At 36.8% G+C, this 17,663-nt stretch overlaps 1 protein-coding gene across 5 annotated transcripts in view; it reads right to left on the bottom strand.

Moving 5' to 3' along the window:
• The window catches only part of MAP3K20 (mitogen-activated protein kinase kinase kinase 20), a 166,575-nt gene that overhangs the window by 69,880 nt on the left and 79,032 nt on the right, over window positions 1–17,663 (bottom strand). For all 5 annotated transcript variants that reach the window (XM_059928113.1, XM_059928115.1, XM_059928112.1 and 2 more), the window contains exons 3-7: window positions 17,118–17,205; window positions 11,901–12,002; window positions 7,872–7,937; window positions 3,643–3,671; window positions 3,387–3,524 (exon numbers count right to left, since the gene is read on the bottom strand). In XM_059928113.1, coding sequence (XP_059784096.1) covers window positions 3,387–3,524; window positions 3,643–3,671; window positions 7,872–7,937; window positions 11,901–12,002; window positions 17,118–17,205 — 423 coding nt within the window. The remainder of the gene's footprint in view (window positions 1–3,386; window positions 3,525–3,642; window positions 3,672–7,871; window positions 7,938–11,900; window positions 12,003–17,117; window positions 17,206–17,663) is intronic.

Below are 17,663 nucleotides of genomic sequence, written 5' to 3'. Positions count from 1 at the left end.
TTTGGCTGAGAAGCTTCTGAGAAGGTAATCCTTTCTGCATTGTCATTAGGAGAGCTTTGTTTTTAAAGAGTGGCTAGGTCTTGAGTTCTCAGAAGGCTAATTCTTCAATGATTTTGGCTCTCCTGAAGTCTTTTCTTTTTCGTGGATAATATCCTAAACACTCCTGGTTTAGTCCTTCAAGAGAAGTCACCAGAAGGGGACAGAAAAAAATCTAGTGCCTTATAAAACAGAAACAATTTCCTGCCTAGCGAAGCTTACCAGCGCAGAAGCAAGGATCACAAGATCCATTTCTGGCATTTCACCAGCACGTTTATTTCAGGGCTATACAAGGCTGGCTAGTCTCCTCATGTGTTAAGAAGAAACAGAGGTCAATTAAACTGGGGAGGGCTAGGGACTTTGAGACTATGAAGGGCTAAATTCTTACAGCAAGTCTGAGAAAGAAAAATAAAAAGCAAACATATATTGGGGTTTTGGGGATGGGTTTCAAAAAAGGGACAACTGTTTTTTATGTTCTTATTCATCTGCATGTGACTGCTGTGTGGGTGGGAGCTCAATTAATGGAACAGGCTTTTAATGAACCCTGGTATGTTTTCTGCAAACAGATGCACCTACTGACAAAGGAGTTCTGGTTACTCACCTGTTTTGAAAGGACATAAAAAATTCTAAATGCCCGCATTGCTCTCCTAGATAGATATCATTTTCAAGGTTTATGCACTACAAACTTCTACAACTAACATGTCCCCTACCTTAATAACTGTCCTCTACTGCTCTTTTAGGGAGTACGTACTTTGGACATGTAACGCTATTTTCATTAAAAAAAAAAACTGTGATTGTTTAAACAAAAAGGCTCAGTAAGCATGCCTTGTACTTTTTCCTTGACTAATGGTGTTAATTGACAGTACTATGGGAAGGGGTCAGAATTAAATAAAATCCTGATTTGTCATTTATAACTAAATGAGCACATGTGCACTTTTCTGAATGGAATTCTGCTGATGCAGCTATGGGCTAAGAATAACCATCATTCCGAGTAAACCCCTCTCTTTAAGATAGCAAAAGAGTAGCCCCTGCTTTAAAACTAACATGCAATGGGAAAGAGTGAGAATTGTGGTCCCTTATCAAAATACTAGGAACCGTTCTTCAGCGATGTGGCTTGTCTTCCAATCTGGAATAAGAGGGTTCCACAGGGGTCTCAAATGTCAGTCCGCTACAGATGGCAGAGTGGTTTTAACGGTTTTAAAGAGTTGTAAAAAACAAAAGAATATGCAACAGAGACTGTAAGTGGCCCTTCATAGTCTAAAATATTTACTCTCTGGCCTTTATAGAAAAAGTTTGCTGGCTCCTGTTTCCACAGGATAAAATGAGACACTAGTCCCAAGGAGCAGGCAAAGTAAAATTTAAATTGCCCTAAGTTGGTGTCTAGCGCAGTGCCTGACACAATAAATAGATTTTTGCTTAAAAATGAGGAACAGAACTTCATTAAGAGGAAATCATCTCACAAAAAGTCTTAAATCGCAACAAATTTCCCCATTTTCAGACTCCCCAGCAGATGATTTGTAGGATGGTTAGAACGTAGTAACTTTTGACATACGGGACCAGCTTTAGAATATATTTCTTTAGGAACTTTTGGTTTTTTCCCGTTCTTTTGATAAGAATTATTTGATCACTGTCTAAAATAGGTTATAGCCTTCATCCTTAGAAACACACAGAATTAAGGAAAATTCGGTATTTAACCTGATGCTACTACTGTCTTCCAACTTTTACAATTCTAGCCTTTCATCAAAAACATATATTTCATTCAAGAAATGATTTTTTTCAAATAGCCAACAAAACTGATATTATATTAATTTGGTAGACATAAGATGTAGTAATGATTTAGAAAGCTAGCTAACTGAAACCAGCCCAGAACTTACTGAGGCTAGCAGTAATTACCTAGAGACTGATGAACTCTAAAGAAAAAGGAATGGGTTTGACGGTGTTGGTCTCCTCCTGTGCTGTCAGCTATCACCTTCAGTTGAAAACACAGAAGTTCAGGAAGAAGAGGCATGTTGATTTGGTCTAAAGTTAGACTGCTTTTTCCCCATTATTATGAAAGTCTCCTTTTAAGAAGTTATAAAATAGAGAGGCAATATGATCAGGAGATGAGAGGCGAAGACAGGGGGTTCCAAACACTGTTTTGGACTTTTTAAAGGAAATACAGCATTTTTAGGGATAAAAAACTTATCCTCAAAAAAGGGCAACAAATAAATTCCTTCCTCCACCAAGGAACCTCCCCGCCCACTCTCCCCTCCCTGCCTCTCCTCCCCCATTGCCCCCACTTCTTTCTCTCTGCTAATTCAGATACAACTTATTCCTCAAGAATGATCCATCTCAAAACTCCTTCTCTAGGGCTTCCCTGGTGGCGCAGTGGTTGAGAATCTGCCTGCCAATGCAGGGGACACGGGTTCGAGCCCTGGTCTGGGAAGATCCCACATGCCGCGGAGCAGCTGGGCCCGTGAGCCACAATTACTGAGCCTGCGCGTCTGGAGCCTGTGCTCCGCAACAAGAGAGGCCGCGATGGTGAGAGGCCCGCGCACCGCAATGAAGAGTGGCCCCCCGCTTGCCGCGGCTGGGGAAAGCCCTCGCACAGAAATGAGGACCCAACACAGCCATAAATTAATTAATTAATTAATTTAAACAAAAAACAAAAAACAAAAAAACAACAAAAAAAAACTCCTTCTCTAGCATCTTCTGCTCCTTCACTGATTCATTCCTGTGGTCTCTATTCCTTGAGCATCCCACCTCCTGACCCGCACATTATTCTGTTCTTGTAACTATGTTGCTCTGCTGGTATTCTTACGTGAGACCTTAGATTCATGCTTCAGATAGCCATTGCAGCAGACATGGACAAGGCTATGTGCTAGATGATAAGCACATTTTCTCCTGTATTCTCCAGAAATTCACTAATCAGTTTAATGGTTGACATTTTCTGTTAATTAACTCATTTGGCAGATCGACTGGTGGTTTTTTGAGCAACACATTACAATGAAGTCCTGTTCCACATTGTATCCACTGACTTACAGAGATATTCTACAGACATATGTCCACCCAGGAAGGCACTCTCCACAGGAGGGCATCAGGCCCAACACTATTTTAGGTTCCATCTAAATTTGCTTCTTGCAGATGGCACTGGCTTCTTCTCAACACAGGACAAAATAACTCAGATGCATAAAAATGATCAAAGGAAACCTTCTAGTAATTAGAAAATATTCTCTGTTGCCACTGCTCTGGGCATTCCACCAGAAACAGCGTCATGGTTTTAAAACTGTGTTAAATTGTTATACCCCGCTTCTGTAAGTTGTTTGCTTTTTGCATGTCCTTTAGCAACAAAAAATGAGAAGTGAACTCACCACACCATAGGAATATGTGTCACAAGTTTCAGAAACAGGGAGACTCTGGATAACTTCTGGAGCCATCCACGGGAAAGTTCCAACCAAGGACATGTGCGTTGTGTGGTTATGGAACCGAGAGGCACCAAAATCACAGATCTGAGAAAAGAGAAACGAGTATCAACTTTTAACTCACTGACTAATAAAAGAATTACCAGTCACAAAACCTACATCTGAAATTAATGAAATTTTTAAAAATTAAAATAAAGAGTCCTACCTTCAACACCCCATCAGCAGCAATAACAACTAAAAGAAAAAAAAAAAAGATAAATTATGAAACTCATCTAATTTGAGTTATACTGAAAAAAATTATAAACTTCTATTTCTATCTTCCATATGGCATTATGAAAGGTAAAATCAAAGTATTTACTGCACTGAAGATTTTGTAAAAAGGAGCTGACATTAAAATAAAAATACAAAACTAATTCTATGAGGTGCTGATTAAAAAAAGGCTTCAAAATACTGGTTTAAATTAAATGCAGTAGTGTGGAGCAAAAAAGGCATAGATTAGTAGTAGTCAAGAGAACCAAATTTTTACTTGGGTTCTGCCACTAGACTGTCAACATGATACTGAGGAATAATTAGCATTATTACTTCATGGTATATATGGTTTTTCCTCCCAGTTGAAGAGTAATTTTCTTGAAGGCAGAGATAATACTCATTTATTTACTTATTCATACATTCATTCATTTAACAAATATTTGTTGAGCATATACTATGGGCAAGGCCATGTACTATGTTCTAGCAGAGGAAGGTGAGCAAGACTGGCATTGTCTCAGCTCTGGTAGAGATCACAGTCTAATGGTAAAGACAGTTAAACATCTATAATAAAGTGGGATAAGTTCCATGATGAGAGGCATGGAGACTGCCATAGGACCAAAGAGCAGTCTAAGAAGTCAAAGTGTAAGGAGGTTGAAGTTTCCTGGAAGAAATGATGCTATGCTAAACAGAAAGAGGAGACCCGGGGGAGGAAAGCGGTTTTCTAAGCAGAAGAGTGAGCTTGTGCAAAAGGTCAGGAACAGAGGAAAAGGCATGCAATTTTGGAGAGCACAGGCCAGGTCCAGAAGAGCCTTTGTGAGAAACGGAAAGGCAATGAATGATTTTAAGCGGAGGAATGAAATGGTCAAATGTGCAGAGGGGAACAGAACACAGGTAAGGAGATCACTGTGCGCACCAGTGTTGTAGTCCAAGAGAGGTGAGGACGCCTGCACTAAGGCTGTGGCAAAGGACAGGAGAGAAGTGGACCGAGTCAAGAAACAGCTAGGAAGCAGAATCAACTGGGCTTGGATAATTGGCTATGGGGCAGGAGGAGGAGAACTCAAAGAGGAAATAAAATAGAGGCAATACAGCATAACGGTTAGAACAGGACCTCTGCAATCAAACCGTAATTCCTTTTTATTTGATTACTGGATTAGGCAACTGGTATTGTCACTCACTGAGAAAGGGAATGCAGGAATCATTTTTTGGGCGGTAGGCAGAAGATGAAAAGATCAACTTGGACACAATACATTTTAGGGTCACACAAGATACGTATGTGAATATGTTCAATAAGCAGATAGATATATAGTTTTGAAGGTGAGATCTATTTGAGAGTGTTAAGATGTAGTTGGGGCTTTTATGGGAGTGGGCGAATAAGAGCATAAGAAGGGAGGAGGCCAAGGGCAGAATCCTGAAGAAATGTTTCTAGCCTTTCCTTTGTAAGCCACACTGTGTCTTGAACATGGTAGTTTAGCAATACTTATTAGCTGTTACTAATGACCTTGATAAGTGGAGAAAATAACCTTTGCATGATCCAATACACAGAAATAGTCTAAGGGTAAATTTGATACTATATATAATAAGCTATACATTTTTTCAAATAAAAATATAAATATTGTTAATACTATATTCAGTTATTTAAAAAATACTTCTACTACTTTTTTTTGATTATAAGATTAATAAGTGTTCATTTAAAAAAGTCTAACATTATAAATCTGTGTAACTTAGGGCTTCCCTGGTGGCGCAGTGGTTGAGAATCCACCTGCCAATGCAGGGGACATGGGTTCGAGCCCTGGTCCGGAAAGATCCCACATGCCGTGGAGCAACTAAGCCCGTGCGCCACAACTAACTGAGCCTGCGCTCTAGAGCCCATGCTCCGCAACAAGAGAAGCCACCGCAATGAGAAGTCCACGCACCGCAAAGAAGAGTAGTCGCCGCTCGCCACAACTAGAGAAAGCCCGTGCACAGCAACGAAGACCCCACACAGCCAAAAATAAATAAATATAATAAATAAATTAAAAATAAATAAATAAATCTATATAACTTAGAAAATGAAAGTCCTACTATTCTGTCTCCACCCCCCCAAAACTGTTAAAAGTTTGATCTATATAGTTTCAATGTGTATGTGTTTTCCCATCAAGTAATTACACAAACTGTAATTTTTGGCTGCGTTGGGTCTTCGTTGCTGTGCGTGGGCTTTCTCTAGTTGCAGCAAGCAGGGGCTACTCATCGTTGCAGTGCACAGGCTTCCCATTGCGGTGGCTTCTCTTGTTGCGGAGCATGGGCTCTAGGCATGCGGGCTTCCATAGTTGTGGCACGTGGGCTCAGTAGTTGTGGCTCGCAGGCTCTAGAGTGCAGGCTCAGCAGTTGCGGGGCATGGGCTTAGTTGCTCCGCGGCATGTGGGATCTTCCCGGACCAGGGCTCATATCCATGTCCCCCTGCACTGGCAGGCAGATTCTTAACCACTGTGCCACCAGGGAAGCCCCCAAAGTGTAATTTTTAAAAATGGGAACATTCTCCATTGTTAGTCTTCATAATGACATCTTGGATAATTTAACCATTCTTCTCTCATGGGATATTTAGGATACACAGATAAACTAGATTAAAAGGAGAGATGTTAAACAACTTATTTAGATTGAAATTCTGAGCAAGAACTGAAGATGTACAAAGTCATAAAACTCTGATACTTCCTACTAGATTCTGTATTATTTCCTAATGACCTCCTGCTAGCCAATATATATTAAAAGTGTTTAGCTCCAGGAAGCTTATGTCTAAGAAAAGCCAAAGGATAAGTGATGAAGCCTAGAAAAGGGCAAGAACAATCAGCCAAAGTGAACTGTCAGGGTCAGGGTGCTGGTCCAACCTGGACTGAGGAGTGGCAGCTGCCGACAACTTCCCCTTCTCCACCCCCGCAAGCATCATGGTCCTGGGCAGCTGGTTGGATTCCTGAGTTCTCTTCCTCCGCTGACCAGGACTACCCATTCTAAGGATCACACTATTAGTAGTTACCCATTGTAACTGCAGTGATTTAAAGATTTTCTAAAAATAAATTGTTTTCCTCCTCCTCCATACTTAGAAGAATCACTTAGAAAGCAAGTAAAAAATTAAAGCATGTAAATGAATTGATAGCAAGATTTTTTGTTTTTAAGTAGCAAACTCTGAGGCAAACTCTGAGTGCTGGCTAGCTACATAATCCCACTGCCTTTCTCCATTAATTTTCAAGTGATGTAATGGACAAAGCATGCTATTACCACTCCTACTTGAAGGTAACATCTAATCCTGCCATTTAAAAGTGCTCACTCTCCGAATTATAAAATACAGGATCATAAATAAACTTTAGCAAGTAGAGAAGAAGAAAAAGAAAGCTCTTACTTTCCAAACCTGTGCATCATTTTTGGGCACTCCTTCAGGTAATATGAGTGACATAAAAAATTTACACCAGGACTTCCCTAGTGGCGCAGTGGTTGAGAATCTGCCTGATAATGCAGGGGACAGGGGTTCGAGCCCTGGTCTGGGAAGATCCCACATGCCGTGGAGCAACTAGGCCCGTGAGCCACAACTACTGAGCCTGCGCGTCTGGAGCCTGTGCTCCGCAACAAGAGAGGCCACGATAGTGAGAGGCCCGCGAACCGCAATGAAGAGTGGCCCCCGCTTGCCGCAACTAGAGAAAGCCCTCGCACAGAAATGAAGACCCAACACAGCCAAAAATAAATAAATAAAAATAAATTAAAAAAAAAATTTACGCCAAGTAACTCAGGAGTAACAATAACAAAACTCCAAACTGCTAGTACAGAGAGCCATCTAAAAATAGAAGACTAGAAATACACAACTATGTGCTTTGACCAGCAATACCTGTTTTAGAAAATGATTCTAGAGAAATAATTAGGGATGTGTTGAAAATTTCTACTGAGAAGTATTAACTTCAACATTTCCTATCATAGAAAAAATAATGTAAACAACCCAAATGTCCATATTCTGTGCTACTTATACAGTGGAACACTATGCAGCCTCTTGAAATAATGTGGAGGATTTTCACATTTATTAATAGAGGAAAGATTTTCACAGTATCAGCAGTGAGTCAAAAGAGCAGGTTACAAAAGATATGGAAAGCATGATGCCTATTTCTATACAACGGTGCATGTATTTTATAATAAAATAGGTAAAATAAAAAAGTATGACTACGTTACCATTTCTTGACTTCAGATCTCTGTGAATCACCTTGACAGGAGCCTCCATATGTAAATAGTGCATTCCTTTTAGTACAAAAAGGAAGAAAGGCCTATTAATATAATTTTTCAACATTGCATCAGTATTACCTTTCTATTTTAAACATCAGTATTACTTTCCATATTTTTGCAAAGGATTTAATAGCAAAAAATAAATTCATGTGCTCTGTTTTTCCATGATGGATAAAATAGGGACAGGATATGCCCACATTAGGATAATTTATATGCTAAGAAAAATTTATGTGCTTTAACCTCTTAGAAGTTGGAATTTGATTGTGGATAAAGTGAGCTTCTTATAATACCCAATAAGGACACCTTAATTTTCTGGAGTCTGCACGAAAACAGCACAGATACCACTGGAAGAAAGGCTCCAATGACTAAGGTATTCTATACTACCAACCGCCTTCTAAATCAGCCAAAGTTCTGACCAAAAATTTCAGTTTTCATTTGCATGTCTGCAGTTACCCAGTGCAGCTTGGTTTCTCAGTACTCATTCCAGTAAGACCCCGGGAGTGGAGGTGGGGTAGGGGTGGGGAGAACTGGTTGGATTCATTAGTTGTGGTTGGTAAAGGATTTGGGGATCCTCAGATAGAAAAATAGACAGTAGTTACAAAATATTTTATTCTTCTTACAAGGATAAATCTTCGAGATAATCTATATTTAAATGTACTCTAAAATTCTCTACAACATATTGAAAATCAGGTTACTTCAGTAAATTGGATGTATATAGAGTTTTATTATTTTGAATAAAAAAATGACTCTTTCCCAGTATTTATATAGTCTATCCCCTTAGAATAAAGAACAAGAGCATTTTCTACTGAAACATTTCCTCTCTTTATTTCTCAAGTTGTCTTTTCTAAACAATGGAATAGCCCCCTCACCCCAATCAAACAGGTTCCTTTGGTTAATGAACTATCTATTGAACAATAATTTAATAACTAGGCCTTGGTTCTTTTTTTCAGTATATAGAAAATTTCAGTTTTATAAAGGCTAATTTTAAAAATAATCTATTATTTTATACTATTCTGATTATTATATAGTGAAGAATCACGAAAGAACATAGAAAAATTTAAACTCTTGCCATATAAAGATATTACTGAAGAGTCAACAAAAGTGTTAGTAATTCAAATGATCTTAAACAAGATATAACTAGAATAAAAGAAATATTTCTTCTAATATTAAGTTCTACATATTCTAAGCTGTGAAAATTCAAAAGCTACAACTCAGGTAACTTTTAATAATTTTCATGACAGAATTTCATAGTTATTTCTCTTTTTCTTTAAGAATCAAATTCCTGAATAATTTTTCAGGTAGAAACTATTTAATTACTATTAGAGGTATACCTAGATCGTTTCTACATTTGCTGACAATAAAGAATTTCAAAAAACGCTCAAGCAAAAAAGTTTTAAATACAGTCACTTTTCTTCCTCATGGCAGATATTACGAGAAAAAGTATTGTAAATTATTTGTGTATAACATATAGTATACATTTATAGAATATTTAGTGTACATAAACAGTTGTAATCAAAATCATGTAAAATTCTATTTAATGTGTTTTTATAGACCTATCTACAATTCTGTCTGCCTTATTTTTATTGCAAAAAAATAGGAATGCTGAAAAATATTTTCATCAATTTTAAGATTCAGAGTTTCCTAAAAAAAGATTTCACAGGAGTCACTGGGGAGATTTGGAATCAATGATGACCATTTGGAGATTGGATCCTGGTTTATTTGCTTTAATTGTTCCTTTTACCCATTGTTGACTGACTTGTAGCAATTTCAGATATACTGGCTGGTCTGCCCTCCATCCCTCTTCCCACCCAGAAAGAAGAGAATCTTTTTTTTTGCCTTTTAGGAGGTTTTCTCTTTGCAGTAATGTTAAGCAATGCCTATTTCAAAATGCACGAATCCACTCTTATTTGAAATGAATTATTCATCCTTTGATTTCTCAACATCTTGTTGCTTGAGTGGCTTCAGTCATGGTCAAACTGAAGGGCACAGCTGAATTCAAAATGGAATCAACAAAAATCAAGCCTTCCTATTTCATCTCCAAGTTCTACACATAGCTTTATCAGAGAGGGTAGCAGTCATTCTGAAAGCATTGATTTCTTCTTCCTTTCGTAGGCCATTTTAAGTATTAAGTATTACTTGTGACTACACATAAACGAGTCTCTTCTCTGCCTCACGCTTCTCACCTGAGTCCAAACACATTAGAACTTGCCTTTCAGATTAATTCATCAGCTACCAAAAAGTGATTTTATTACCGTGTGGTTCTGGACACTCCCATTTTCTCCATCCCTATTTTTTACCTCTAGTTCCAGTGTGCTATTTAGTCCTGTTCCTCCTCTTCCTTGTCCTTCTGATACAGAGTGCCAGGGCTCTTGAGAAACCACAGGAATGACTGAGCTAATCTGGAGCCAAAGGACTCGCCCTACAGACAGGGACTGTTGCAGGGGAAGGGACCAGGAGGGATGAGGTTTACAGGGTGGGGGCCAGAGAAGCTTAAGTGGAGGGTGTACAGCTGGAAGCTGAGTGACTGGTGTCGGTTGATTTGTTTGCTGTCTATCCATCCTAAGTGCCATTAAGTAATAAGATGGGTGTAATTGGCTGAGCACCCTAAATGCAAATGTCTGTAAGGTGAAGTGTTTTAAGTCAAGGACTGCTTGTATATGTATTTACATTTCTGTAAGTGTATTTCCACAATGCTTCAGGCAGTTTCCAATAATAGCACATTACCCTGCTTACAAACAGGTGGCCTACTGATATGCAGAGAAGTGGCTATGACGTTACATGAAAATGTCTTGAAGAATGTGAAATTTTAAGGCTGATTGGAGACGTCTGATGCATGAATACACAATTAAGTTAATTAACACAGCCAAAGCCTTAGGTACACCATCCTAAACATAGAGCTTATTATTCTTATAAGGTAATGAAGTATCACTCAAGCAGCAGCATTTAGCATGAAACTTTTTTTTTTTTTAATTTTCACTTTCTCCATTTGAAGAATTTGGCAGGTGTTGATGAAACTTAAAGCAGACAAGATAATTCCCCAAAGGAAAGGCTATTACTTTTGGAAGTCCCTGTGTGACTTCCCAGTGAAAGCAAAGTATGAGTTGCTTTCCTGATTGGATGCTAAATATCCCTTTATTTGCTTTGTAAAGAGATGTTGGTAGAGATTGGAGCAGCAAAATGCAAAGGAGTTAATTGCTCCAGTAAAATTTGGAAAGACTTGCTTTCTAGGGGTTGCTAGAATACAAACGTAACCATCAGCATTCATTATTTAGATTAAGTTGTTTCCAAAGCAACTTTGACAGTTATAAATAAAACTCAGAAACATTCAGTTATGGAAAATAAAAAGATAAAAATAAATGGAATTTAAATTGCTTTAGAAAGCATTTGTCTATGCAGGAATTTATGAGGGAAAAAGAACTAGGCACCTTGTTTAGGCATATTGTGTATTAAAAATATTTCATTTCCAAGGGTGATTTCCAAGTTTACATTAAATATAAAATAAAATCTGAATTGCTTTTGCATGGCAGGATAAATAAAAAAATTTTTTGCAAGTGCTTACTATTTTTAGCATATTATTATGTATCCGAAATGAGTAGAACTAATCCTACAGCAAGTCATGTTTTCTGGATACTGCATCTAAGTAGAGACTTGCAGCACAACAGAATTATCATCTTTCCATTTAATGTATCAAACAAGCTGGTCAATTACAATGTCACAAAATAGGGCAAAAATGCTGCCTTGGAGCCACTGATTTTGTTGGAACTTGGTTTTTGGTAAAAAAGAAAGGAAGGAGAGAAAAGGAATGCAGGAGTAGAAAGGCAATGATCTAAAATATTATGTGCACAGTAAGTTGCGGAATTCTTGCTCCTTTTGGTCTGAAAAAAGAACATCTTAAGATACAGAATAAGAAATCCTCCGACTAAAGTCACCATGTCAGGATGCTCTCCACCAATTCTGTAAGAATACACGAAGCATTACCTTTGGCTACATCAGTGGCCCAGGTCATAATGTGATCCATGTCCATCTCTTCACTTCTGTTACTGTTAATGTAATCATAGAGTGATCCCAGAGAAGCATATTCTATTTTCAAAGGAAACATAAGCATATAATGAAAACCAAGGCACATTTCAGAAATAAGACTTCAGTGTTTCATTGGGAAAATGTGTTAAATAATTTAACAAAAGGCATTAAAAGTTTATAAAAACTGTTCCATGCTGTGGTTTCTGAAAGTTAACATCATCCTGGTAAGAAATCTGTCAAAGACAAGACCACTAACAGAATGAATAATAAAACTTGAGCTGACAATGAAATCCAAAGACATTCAGATGGAATTCAGAAACACAAGGATGTTGCAAGAATGTATTTGAAACAAAGGCAGGCATGAATATAGGTATTTCTTCAAAAATTTGTTATTCTTGTGAGATAAATAAGATTAAGCACGTAAGTCAGAGGGTTTATGTGTCAATGGAAACAAATCAGTATTTGTTGCATCAGGATTTAGAAGAGCCCTCAAATTTTAAGCACAAAAGGCCAAGAAAGTGAGAAAATTCCTTTAAAAATGGCTTTGAGATATAAATTCTCTATCTTAAAATTCACATACTCTAAGTGTACAATTTGATGACTTCTATGATCCGTTTTCAGTTTACTTTTGTGTATGGTTTGAGGTGAGGGTCTAAGACTTTTTTTTTTTTTTGCATGTGGATTTCTAATTTTCCCAGCACAGTTTGTTGAAAAGACTATCCTTTACCCATTTAATAGTCTTGACACTTTTGTTGAAAATCAATTGACCATCAATGTAAGGTTTTTTCCCCTAAATTCTTAATTTTGCTCCATTGCTCTATATGCCTGTCCTTGTGCCAATATTGTACTATGCTAATTACTGCAGATTTATAATAAGTTTTTTTTTTTTAACATCTTTATATAATAAGTTTTGAAATGCGGCAAAGACCTTAAACTTAGATCTTTCTTAAAACTGGTTTGGCTATTCCAGTCTTTTGTATTTCTATGTGAATTTTAGGATCACCTTGTCAATTTCTTACAAAAAAGTCTGCTGAGATTTAGATAAGAATTGTTTTGAATTTGTAGATCAATTTGGGAGAATTGCCCTCATAACAATATTGAGTCTTCCAAGCCACGAACACGTAATCTTTCCATTTATTTAGATCTTTATTTTCTCTCAGCAATGTTTTGTACTTTCCATTGCACAAGTCTCAACACTTCTTATGTTAAATTTATACCCATATACTATTAAATTTATACCCAAGTACTATTCTTTTTGATAGTACTGTGAATGGAATGGTTTTTTAATTTCATTTTTAGACTGTTCATTCCCAGTACATAGAAATACAATTGATTTTTGTATATTAATCTTGGATCCTTGTGACCTTGCTTACCATGTTTATTAGTTTTGGTAGTTTTTTGTGGATTCCTGGGGTTTCCTGAGTCTTAGAGAATCATGTCACATAAGACAGTTTTACCTCTTCCTTTCCAACCTGGATGCCTTTTATTTTCTTTTTCTTGCCTGATGAAACTGGCTAGAACCTCCAGTACAATGTTGACTAGGTGTGACAAGAGCAGAACCTCATTTCCCTGTTCCCAACCTTAAGGGAAAAACATTCAATTTTTCACCTTTAAGTATGATCTTAGCTGTGGGTTTTAATAGATGCTATTTATCAGGCTGAGAAAACTGACTTCTATTTTGAGCCTGTTGAGATTTCTTAGCGTAAATGGGTGTTGTAGAATGCCAAATGGTTTTTGTCTTTTATTCTATTATCTATTATGATGCTTTATATTAATTGATTTCAGATGTTAAATCAACCTTACATTTCTGGGATAAATTCCACTTGGTTGTGGTGTATAATCCTTTTTATTGGTGGCTGGATTCAGTTTGCTAATACATAGTCAAGGATTTTTGCACCTACGTTCAGGAGGGACAGTGGTCTGAAGTTTTCTTATTATGTTTTTATCTGGCTTTGATATTAGGATAATACTAGCCTTATAGAATGAGTTGGTAAGTGTTCCTTCTTCTATTTTCAGAAAGAGTATGGGAAGGACTGGTGTTATTTTTTCTATAAACATTTGATAGAATTCACCAGTGAAATCATCTGGGTCTGGCGTTTCATTATGAAGATATTTTAAATTATAAATTTAAATTTCTTTACTTATAGTTCTGGTCAGATTTTCTGTTTCTTCTTGAGTCAGTTCTGAAATTTTTTATCTTTTCAGGGACTTGTTCATTGCAACTAAATTGTCTAATTTGTTGGCATAAAGTTGGTCATAACATTCCCTTATAATCCTTTTAAATTTCTGTAGGGACTGTAGTGCTATCCTCTCCTTCATTCCTGGTTTTGCTAATTTGTATTTTCTTTTTTGTTGGTCAGTCCAGCTAAAGGTTTGTCAGTTTTACTGATCTTTGCAAAGACCAAATTTTTAGTTTCACGGATTTTCTCTATTATTTTTCTGTTTTCTATGTTATTGCATTCTGCTCTAATCCTTATTATTTCCTTTCATTGGGCTTGCTTTGGGTTTATTCTGTTATTTTTGCAGTTTGTTAAGGTTGGAGCTTAATGATCAATTTCAGACCTTTTTTTTTTTTTAACATAGATGTTTAAAGCTATAAATTCCCCTCCTAAGTATTACTTTATCTGCCACCTATAATTTTGATATGCTACATTTTCCTTTTCTCTCTGTCCAAAATATTTAAAAATCCATTGTAGTTTCTTGACTCACTGGATATTTAGAAATATGTTGTTTAATTTCCAAATATTTGGGAATTTTCCAGGTTTCTTTCTTGCATTAATTTCTAACTTAATTCTACTGTGGTTGGAGAACTTTTCAGTCCTTTTAGATACATTGAGATTTATTTCATGGCCTAACTTATGTATGCTAAAGAATGTTTCATGTGCCCTTGAAAAGAATATGTATTCTTTGTTGGGTGGTGTATTCTATGTATGTGAGTTAGGTAGAGTTGGTTGAGAGTGTTTGTCAAGTCTTCTATATCCTTGCTGATTTTCTATCTAGTTGTTCTCTCAGTTACTGAGAGTGGGGTAATGAAATCCATTATTGTTGAACTGACTATTTATCCTTTAAAGTCTGTCAATTTTTGCTTCATGTACTTTGAGAACCTATTGTTAGCTGTATATACATTTACAATTGCTGTATCTTCCTGATATGCTGATCCTTTTATCATTATGAAATGACCCAATTTATCTCTAGTAATATTTCTTTTCTTAAGCTTATTTTGTCTGAAATTATGATAGTTACTCCAGTTCATGGTTATTGCTTGCACGGTAGTACAGAATTCAGGTTTCCAAAGATCAAAGAAAAGATGGTCCACTATTCTATCTTTTCTTTTGACTTTGGAGATTGAGATTCTAGTCACTCCATTTCTTTGTAGATCTAGGAGAAAGATGTTCACTTCTCTTCCAAGGGAAATAAAATGGCAGCTGCCTCTTGGACTCTGTTCCAGGTCTTATAAGCAGATTTTAGAAAATCTTCTCTGTGATGAGAAGTTTCAGCAAACACACACGCACAGGTGCACACATACACATACACACTCTCACCCAGAAATCATCAATTCTAGTCCCTTCATTCACGTATGAGAAAACTGAGACATAGATCATCAGTGACCCACCTATGCAGCTTTGGCAGAATCAAGGCAAGATTTCATCTCTCAATTCCTATTCTGGTGTTCATTCCATTTCATCACTCTGATAAATTATTCTTTCAAGTCCTCAGTATGAGTGACAACAGCTGCCTGCTGCAATAACCTTTTCTATTAACAAGCACACTCAAGTTGGAATAGATTCAAGCCATTCAAGATTCCCCCCTCAGAACCCCAACATCTGAGAAAGACAATGAGGTTCTAAAGAGGGGGAGCTAGCTAGGCAGGGTGATCAAGGTCTGTGTGCCTGTCTCTCTTTCTGCCTTAACCTTCCTGTACTAAGACTTATTTGTGTTCATTTCAAGAGGCAGGGCAAGTGCTATCATCCCCTACCCATTTGATCTTCCACACTTGACTCAGTTCGCATACGTATGTCATCCCGCAGCATCTGTGGGGGGTTGGTACCAGGAACCCTTGCAGATACCAAAATCCACAGAAACTCAAGTCCCTTATATAAAATGGAGCAGTACAGTCAGTCCTCCACATCCGTTTGATCTACAGTGTGCTCATAGGCTTCTTGCATACAAGAAGAGGAGATTCTGTATAAAATCAAATTGAGAAATGTATACCACTGTGGTTCTACCACTAGCTGGGTAACCTTGGGAAAGTACTTAAGTTAGAGTTTTAGTTCCTTATGTGAAATAAAATTACTTTATCTATCTCATAGGGTTATTCTAACTATTAGATGAGATAATTTATAAGGAAGTACCTAATCCAGTCCTTTTTACTGGGGGTGTTTTGTTATTTTATATAAAGACAATTCAAGTCCTTAACATTACAGTAGAAGAAGAGAGGGCTAATCTTTTAAGGTTTTCTTGTTTGCTTTGTTTTGATCAAAGAACTGCCAAAGAACCTGGTCAAAGTTACATATTGTAAAATTGAGCACTATACTTATCATAGACCTGAAGTTGCTCATTGGATTATACATATATGAGTATAAAGTATTAAAAATATGTGCCTTTCTGTGTTTTTATACGGCAAAATTTTCTGTGTGCTCCTCTTTGGAAAGGGTATTTCCATCAGTTATAAACTGCTACTCCAAATTATGTGATAATTTAGATCAAGGTCATTACCAACCCAGATGACCAAATCTGAAAAATATTCTCATGTCAGAGGCCTTGAAGAAAGAATGCTCTAACAGGATTAAAATGCCTTGCAAAGAATTATAACATGAATAGCTCAAGAAATCTTAATTTGTAAAAGGTCACAGAGTTACAAAAAACATCGCTCATTTCAACTAATTAAATGAAATTTTAGTTAAATGGCACCTTTAAATATTGGTACTGCAGCTGCAAGTGCATTTAAATAGCATTTACGCAGATATAATTAGCACAATTAAACATGGGTAGAAGTGGAAACACCATTCTTAATTATATTGATATAATCAGTTTTATTAATGCTTTATAGCAACAAAAGTGACATCTGACAGTAGCACACAATTCATGACAGAACCTAATATTAAGCATTTTAGCATATTAAAGAATCTAAAGCTAGGTAATTGGGGAAAGAAAAAAGTCAAATAGAGTTCTTACCTGTGACGATACCATAGTTGGGAGGTTCAAGAATTACTCCATAAAACTGGATGATGTTTCTGTGACTGAGGACACTGAGTATTTCTGCCTATACAAAAATCAAATACAAAATTGCATAAAATTTCACATTTATAAAAGTCTCATAAAATAGGTTTCCTATTCAATTTTCTTTTACATACATTTACAGAGATGTATATGTGCTCAACAAGTATGTGATGCTGATAAAACTCTGTCTTTGGCAGCATTCTTGACAGATTAAGAATTTATACATTGAAGCTTTCTGAAAAATTTAAAAAAGAAGTGGGGTTGAATTGGCAGCAGAAGAGGTGCTTACTAGCAAGCTGGCATGACTGACAGTGGAAGGGGATGACTAAAGAGGGGAGATGCCATATTTATTTACAGTAAAAACCCTCTTCCTAAAAGTCAAATACATTTTTTCCTGCATAATATTTCTTTTGGGAGACTGCAACAAGACTGAACTTCTATCGGTTGGATGAGTAGTCATGACAAAATTACAGCAGGGTTTCTTAACTATTACTGGAATAG

This window comes from Balaenoptera ricei, chromosome 7 (assembly GCF_028023285.1).
Source record: "Balaenoptera ricei isolate mBalRic1 chromosome 7, mBalRic1.hap2, whole genome shotgun sequence".
Lineage (NCBI taxonomy): Eukaryota > Metazoa > Chordata > Mammalia > Artiodactyla > Balaenopteridae > Balaenoptera > Balaenoptera ricei.
Note: the sequence above shows the minus strand (reverse complement) of the source record. Positions and strands in the feature narration are given on the sequence as shown.